Consider the following 7500-nt stretch of genomic DNA (forward strand, 5'->3'; position numbering starts at 1 on the left):
GGTTGGTCAGGTCCAGCTCCTGTGGGAGTCACGTGAGCGATTCAATGAGAGTGCCTTCACGAAGGCTAACACAGTTAACTTGCATCACATCTTACAGTAGATTACAACGAGTTATGAACTAACGACTACAGTAATTTCCTTTGTATTAGCCGCATTGTGTATAAGCCGCAGAACAGTTTAAAGAACTAATAATTGGGAACTTATGGTAGTGTTTGACTACTTATTAACTATCAATTAACTAGTCACTAGGTGTTAACTGCAGGTGTTACCTCAGCGTCATATTCAGCCAGGATCCAGGGGAAGACTGGGTACTGCATCAGGTCATTGTAGGAGCGTCCAGCCAGAGTGTTGAGGTGCATCAGGTACTGGAAATTACTGATCTCTCCTCGCTGAGGGGGACAAGCCACAATGGAGGGGGACGTTTAAAAAGAACAGACTCAGTAAACACAGTACACAGGGCCCCTAATAGGGGCAGAACTGCACTTTGAGCACAGCTCACTCATATCCATTGAGTTGAATAACTTCGACTCTAAAAAATCACAAATCTGGATTAAATGACCACACTGCCGGATTAAGCGTATTGCCGGTTCCTGAACTCACCTCCCACCGCTGGGTGACAGACCTCTCTCCCACCAGAGTGCTGAGGAGTCCCGAGCTGAGGAGGGGAAACCACCAGGTCTTTAGAGAGCAGCACCGAGGCACCCATTACAACTCACTGTGCTGTGTGACGTGCGATACGTGTTGTCTGTAGCACTGTCACAGTCTGTAGCACTACTACAGACAATTGCACTCATTGATGCACTTATTACACTCATTGATGCACTTATTGGTGCACTTGTGGATTATAATTTGTTATTAGAATTACTCTTAAAAGCTTAAGTGTTTTTACCATGTTGTAAGTTTGGTTAAAAAGCATCAGCCAATAGGGGTGGTGTGGGTGGGATGGGATTGATTTAAATGTAAGAAAAAAAAGGGAAAAAAAAGACATTGTACCTAAATGTATGGATCTGCTTTGTCTTATCTTTCTTGAATAAAAAAAAGCGTCAGCCAAATGTAATGTCATGTAATGTAATGCACTGTAATGTACAGTAAGGTGATGTTTGTGCGTTTAGAGGAGGACGCTCACCCCTGCTCCACGCTGGTGTTGGGCCTCTGACCGGACACAGACTCCGAGCTGTCCGCCAGGGAGGGCACGACGGCCAAGAACCTGCCAGAGCGATAAAGCACAATTAAGCTCTTTACGGTTCTCACACTCTTTAATGCTTGTTCACGTGCGGTAGACGTGCGCATCCTGACAGCGTACTACAGTACCTCTGGTAGACTTTATTGCGCACTCCTTTCCCGAACGCCAGCAGGTAGTTTCGTCCGTCACCGGAGAACACCTCGACCGCCATTGGCTAGAAAAACAACACAAGGAGGGAATGTTACTAGAGCTGAAACACTGAGGTGGTCTGGCCTGTGTGAGCGTGCGTTTACTGTATGTGTGTGTGTGTGTGTGTGTGTGTGCGTGTGTGTTCTTCTCTCACCTGCAGCAGGTAGCGGCGCTTGTGCACCTCCTTGATGTCCTCGTAGGCGAAAATGCTGCAGGTCCTCTTCAGCATACTTTGGCTCTGACGTGCTCCTCTGGGAATGATTGGCTCATGCAAGCTACACACACACACACACACACACACACAGGAAAAACACCACATGCAATGTTAGTGCACAAGAAATATTTGCACACACACACACACACACAAAGTGTGGAAAATAGTGGAACACGTACACACACACAATCACACACACAAACATACAATACGCAAAAACACACACAGAGACTAACAAACTTGAATGTCATAATTAACCCTGGTGTGAAGAGAAGCCTCTGAGGACTTGTGGAAAGGTCTTGTGTATAAATAGATCCTGTGCACTAGGCTAATGCATCAGGGAGTGGACCAAATCAATAATGTCTGACATTTAAACAGATACTGTATAAGGAGCCATCGCCTTACACAAGACACACACTCTGCTGTTGTGTGTCAATTCTGTGTGACCATCCAGTACAGTATATTCTTTATCTACAACCAGCAATGTCAATGTGTGTGTGTGTGTGTGTGTGTGTGTGTGTCATTTCCTGTCCAAGATGGCGGCAGGTTGCAGCAGGTGATGTGCAGTTTAACTGTTGTTATAAAATCTGAACAACCACACCCGTTGTAATTGCCATCGTTAATGTAGTATGTGCAGCTACAATGTATGATGCATTGGCAACTTCTGTGTATGATGCGCATGTGTGCGAGTGCACAATGATGACGCAGCAGCAAGCACAGGTGTGGTGTGGTGTGGTCTTACTTGGGCGGGAGCGTCTCGATGTCGCGGATCTCGCGGGTGACGGTCATGGTGAAGCCGTCGATGACGTAGAAGTGCTCCTTGCCGAAGAGCAGCAGGCCCTCGCTGGTGTCCAGGCCTTGGACGCGCGCACACCGGTACATGTGCTGGATCTGCGGACACGGACACACACACACACACACACACACACACACACAAACATCAATTCAAAACCCACAGCGCACATCTCCCATCGACATTAGCTCACAGACGGAGACGGGGGGAAAAAACGCCTGACAGCTATTGCTCCCATCTCTGAGCATAATAACGATATCATTAACACTTATTTGATTTAGATATTAACACCGCGAGTTCAGAGTTAGTATTTCTCTGTCTTCTGTGGCCTGGTGATGATGCATCATGGGGTTAACCGACTGATGAATCCCAGCGCAGAGCTCTTCTTCAGAACCGCTCCGGCGTGTGAGTCATATGAGAGCCTTAAGCCTGCGCTGGGCCTCCCCTCCCCTCCTCTTCCCTCCCCTCCTGTCAGTGCACTGGGCCTGCACTGGGCCTCCGCTGGGCCACTGTCTCCCCTCCCCTCCCCTCCCCTCCCCTCGCCTCCTGTCAGTGCACTGGTCTGGGCCACTGCCTCCCCTCCTCACATGGGCGCCTCTGATCCCACTCATATGGCTCTCTCACGGAGGGAGACAGCCTGGCCTGTTCCCACATGGGCTTGTTGATGGCTGCTCCGCTGGTTTTTCTCGAGAAAATCAGACGCAGACGTAGACGCACATTCCTCCTGAGCATTTAGCTGTGCTGTGAGTTTCGCTTCTCTTGAAGAGAAGAGTGGGTGTTTTTGAACAAGGCCGACCTATTTGAGTTGCTTGTTAAATACATTCTGTAAGTGTGTCTGTGTGTGTGTGTGTGTGTGTCTGTACAGTCTTTGGTGTGTATGTGTGTGTGTGAGTAACTATGTGTGTGTTTGTGTGTGTGTGTGGGGCATGTCTGTTTGGCGTGTGCATGTGTGTATATAGGTGTGTGTGTGTGTGTATGCATATATGAGTGCAGGATGAAAGGCATCAGACGGGAAACTTGTGACTAAAGCCGGGTGTTTCATCCTGGATCCCTGCTGTGAGTGTGTGAGAGTGTGTGAGAGTGTGTGTGAGTGTGTGTGAGTGTGTGTGACTGTTTGGGGTTTCTGAGTGTGCTGCATCAGTGTGAAGATGAGACTACAGAGGACGGGCTCAGCACCAGTCATTACTGCTCCAGCATGCTGTTTGAGGGGCAACTCTGGGAGCAGCCACAGTCCCTGTGACGCACACACTCACACAGATGAGACAGATACGGACAGACACACAGTCTCTGATGGGAAGACAGATGGGGGGGAGTGTGAGGCCCGATGAGGCTTTGTCTCAGACACACACACACAAATACAGAAGGATAAATGGAGAGAGTTGTAGAGACACCCACACCCACACCCACACACACCTCAGTCACAGGAGGACAGTGTCTCTTTCGAACAAATACACACAATCGACTTCATACACACAGTCTACTTCAGATTGGTTTATCTGACATTGTTGCTGATTTCATATGTGGGACACACACACACATTCACAGAGACTCACTCACACACATGGATACACAGACAGACAGCCACAGACAGACAGACAGACAGAGGCACAGACAGACACAGGCACAGACAGACACGGGCACAGACAGACACGGGCACAGACAGACACGGGCACAGACGCCCACCTTCTCTCCCTCCTCCAGGAGGCGCAGTAGAGTGGTGTTGTCGGTCTTCTGCTCCTCCTCTGCTCCTGACTCCAGCAGCTGCTCCTGCAGACCCTCCTGGCTCTCCTCGTCCTGGCCGTCCGCCGTGGAGCGCGAGCGCTTCAGAGGAGCCTTCACCAGACCTACACACACACAAAAGTCATATGTATATTAAACAAACACATACACATACATATTTATACAGTATGTTAAACTCGCATTGATATAAAGTAAGGCAGATCAATATCAGGAGCGTTTCCACTTAACAAATACACATGCACAATCAATAAAGCACACTCAATCGGAATACTAATACTTCCATTGAACACACACACACACACACACACACACACACACAGAATATTAATACTTGCAAAGAACACACACACAGAGAATATTAATACTTGCAAAGAACACACACACACACAGAATATTAATAATTGCTATGAACACACACACAGAATATTAATACTTCGATGAACACACACACACAAAAATATTAATATTTGCAATGAACACACACACACACACACACACACACACACACACACACACACACACACACACACACACACACACACACACACACACACACACACACACACACACACACACACACACACACACACACACACACACACACACACACACACACACACACACCTTTGACCCTGGCGATGGTGTCCTCTCCGTGCTCGGGCTCGTGCAGCGTGGTCTCGCCCTCGGTGCTGTGCTCCACGGAGTGCTGGTACATGCCCGGGTTGCCCGACAGCAGCCGCATGTAGTACTCCTTGCTGTCGTAGCTGATGGCCCGCCGGTAGCGCACCGGCTTCTGCTCCCGCCGCAGGCCACACAGAGAGAGAGAGAGAGAGAGAGAGAGAGAGAGAGAGAGAGAGAGAGAGAGAGAGAGAGACACACATGCAGGGGTCAGGGAGAGACGCCCGTATAGGTCACTCACAACCTCAGGAAATGGACGATGGGAGAGTTTTCTTTTTGTTGGCTTTATTTTTGTCTGTCTGTTTCTCTATGTGAAGGCTGAATTAGTTCAGTAGGGAGAACTGGATGGAGGTGGAATAGCAGGTGTGTGACAGGACAGGTGTTTCAGTACGGCTGTTCACATTGAGATGAATTTCTTCCATCATCTAGGTAGCTATGGCATGGCTCAGAGTAGACAAACATCCTCTCATTGCTCTGTCAGCACAGCCATTAACAGTTCAAACAGTGTTCTCAATGCCCTGAATAAACATGTAAATGACACAGTTGTGAGACGCACTCTCTCACACACACACTCACACACACACACACACACACACTTTGTATACAGACAGTGAAGGAGAGGCTGCAGCATGCTGTGACTGTCTTGCACACCAAGCGACTAAACAGAGGGGAAAAAAACCTCTAGCAGGAGCTTTACATAGACTGAACTACCAATGTTGAAAGGAGTGTGAATATGTTGCTGTGTGTGTGCGCACGCGCGTGCGCGTATATGTGTGTGTGTGTGTGTGTGTGTGTTTAATCAGTAAACATGCAGCAGTACGAGACCGTGTGGATTTCTGCATAAGAGGCTTAAGAGCTGGGCTATCTGGGCCCACTTGGGACCAGCCACTCACATCAGTGGAGTGTTTGTTGATTGACGGCTACAGACGAGCACAAACATGCCACACATCTGATTTACTATCCTGGGCGCCACGAGGACCTGACTGGCAAATTAATTCTCATTGTTTATACACCACCCAATATATAATGAACTTTTAATCAACTCTGTGGTTTGGTGGAACTTTTGCTAGAACATTTTTCAGTATGGCTTTAAGACTTAATCAGTCTTTACTGTAAACTGCTTAAGTGCACAGAAGGAGAAAGGCAACACATTAGTGTTTTTCTACAACTGAGGTGTGTTCAAATTCGCAAACATAGGCGAACGTTTGCGATAGTCTTAACTAGCAGTGTTAATATCTGTATATCTAAACAGTTTTCTGTTTGCCTTGAGTTCTCTGCGAACATTTCGGAAACATCCGCAAACAGATTGAGGAGGAAGTTCTCCGCCAGCATTACAGTGGCACTGGACGTGAGCTGGATAAAGTGTTACTGTTCCAATGGAATGTTTACAATAAATCCTTCACATTTAACTGTTCAAAAAAACATATTTTCCATGAACGTTCGCCAATGTTTGCTGAAATTGAACGCACCACTGATTTATGCTAAAAACTCCCTTTGCTCTCTGTTGGATTGCATCCAAACCATTCATTACAGTCAGACAAGACAGGTGTGCACAACAAACAATCAGAACAGAGGTCTGTGGTTAGTGTCACGGCAGGACCTGCTCTCCTCAGTCGTTACATAATGCAAGCTTCAGGCTTGAGGTGACGAACAGTACCGGTAATACTTCATCAAAGAACAGGGAACAGGCTAATCCTGTTAAGCCTTTTGAGGCAAGGGTCAAAGATCTGAGCCCCATATCAGAGATAGAGGGAAGGAAAGACTGAAATGGAGAGAGAGAGAGATGGAGAGATGGAGAAAGAGAGAGAGAGAGTGTGTGTGAAGGAAATGGAGCCAGCTGTGCAGGCCATTCTTCAGCAACATGCTGCCACACAACCAGAGCACGGATCACTCCGTAATGCAAAGCTGACTTGCGGAATGTTTTCAAGTTTCCACGGATACCTGGAGAGGGGCGGGGAAGCCAGCTCCCATTAAGGGCACAGGACGCGGGGCCTGAGTTGGAAGGGAGTGAAAACCGTGGGCCGTGTGATCACTGATTGCTTTAGACTTTCAAACACTTGAGTGATTGGCATGACAGATAATAAAACAAATCAAATCAATTACACACACAGAATAAATCAAATTAAACAGCGTAAGAATGACTTGAGCAAAACATAAACAAATACAGGCAACACAAAACACTGAATGGGTCCAAATATTTAGCAGTCAACAGGAAATGATGTAAGGCAGAATAATGTGGCGTTCAGGATTTGCTCAAGTTCACTGTTGTAACAACGTTTAAACCAATTATTTGACCTAAGTTTGTCTTGCATAAAATGCACTTGCGTCACGCACCTTAACATTTTGGACAAAGAGGGCCATTCAGGTGCAGATCAGTGGCCTATTTCAGCCTAGCGCCCGCCTTGACATTTAACGGAGGGAACAATGAGTCGAGATTCTATGCTAACTGCTAACTGAATACATGATAAATCAGTTTAACACAACCCTCCTTCAGTGCAATTAGATAGCACAACGACGCTAATGAAATTATACAGTCTGACCTTTCCAGACATCATGAGGCTGAACCTTTGGCTTAAGTTCATCCTGACAGCTCTGGTGGCACATTTTTAATTGTCTTCTTCACTGCACTCACCTTCCACGAAGCTACGATCATTTCAAAACCACTTCATCTACTTGGTACATAAAGGCCAAAAGTTTTAGTTT

General features: G+C 47.1%; 1 protein-coding gene across 3 annotated transcripts in view; it reads right to left on the reverse strand.

The window, feature by feature from the left end:
* wdfy3 (WD repeat and FYVE domain containing 3) overlaps window positions 1–7500 on the reverse strand; it is a 102533-nt gene that overhangs the window by 17214 nt on the left and 77819 nt on the right. For 2 of the 3 annotated variants that reach the window (XM_062543203.1, XM_062543202.1), the window contains exons 42-51: window positions 6739–6789; window positions 4744–4912; window positions 4063–4223; window positions 2329–2477; window positions 1527–1647; window positions 1312–1397; window positions 1127–1207; window positions 601–655; window positions 270–389; window positions 1–19 (exon numbers count right to left, since the gene is read on the reverse strand). The exon at window positions 1–19 is cut by the window's left edge and continues 99 nt beyond it. In XM_062543203.1, coding sequence (XP_062399187.1) covers window positions 1–19; window positions 270–389; window positions 601–655; window positions 1127–1207; window positions 1312–1397; window positions 1527–1647; window positions 2329–2477; window positions 4063–4223; window positions 4744–4912; window positions 6739–6789 — 1012 coding nt within the window. The remainder of the gene's footprint in view (window positions 20–269; window positions 390–600; window positions 656–1126; window positions 1208–1311; window positions 1398–1526; window positions 1648–2328; window positions 2478–4062; window positions 4224–4743; window positions 4913–6738; window positions 6790–7500) is intronic. The other variant, XM_062543204.1, reaches the window with a different exon arrangement.

This window comes from Sardina pilchardus, chromosome 8 (genome assembly GCF_963854185.1).
Source record: "Sardina pilchardus chromosome 8, fSarPil1.1, whole genome shotgun sequence".
NCBI lineage: Eukaryota > Metazoa > Chordata > Actinopteri > Clupeiformes > Clupeidae > Sardina > Sardina pilchardus.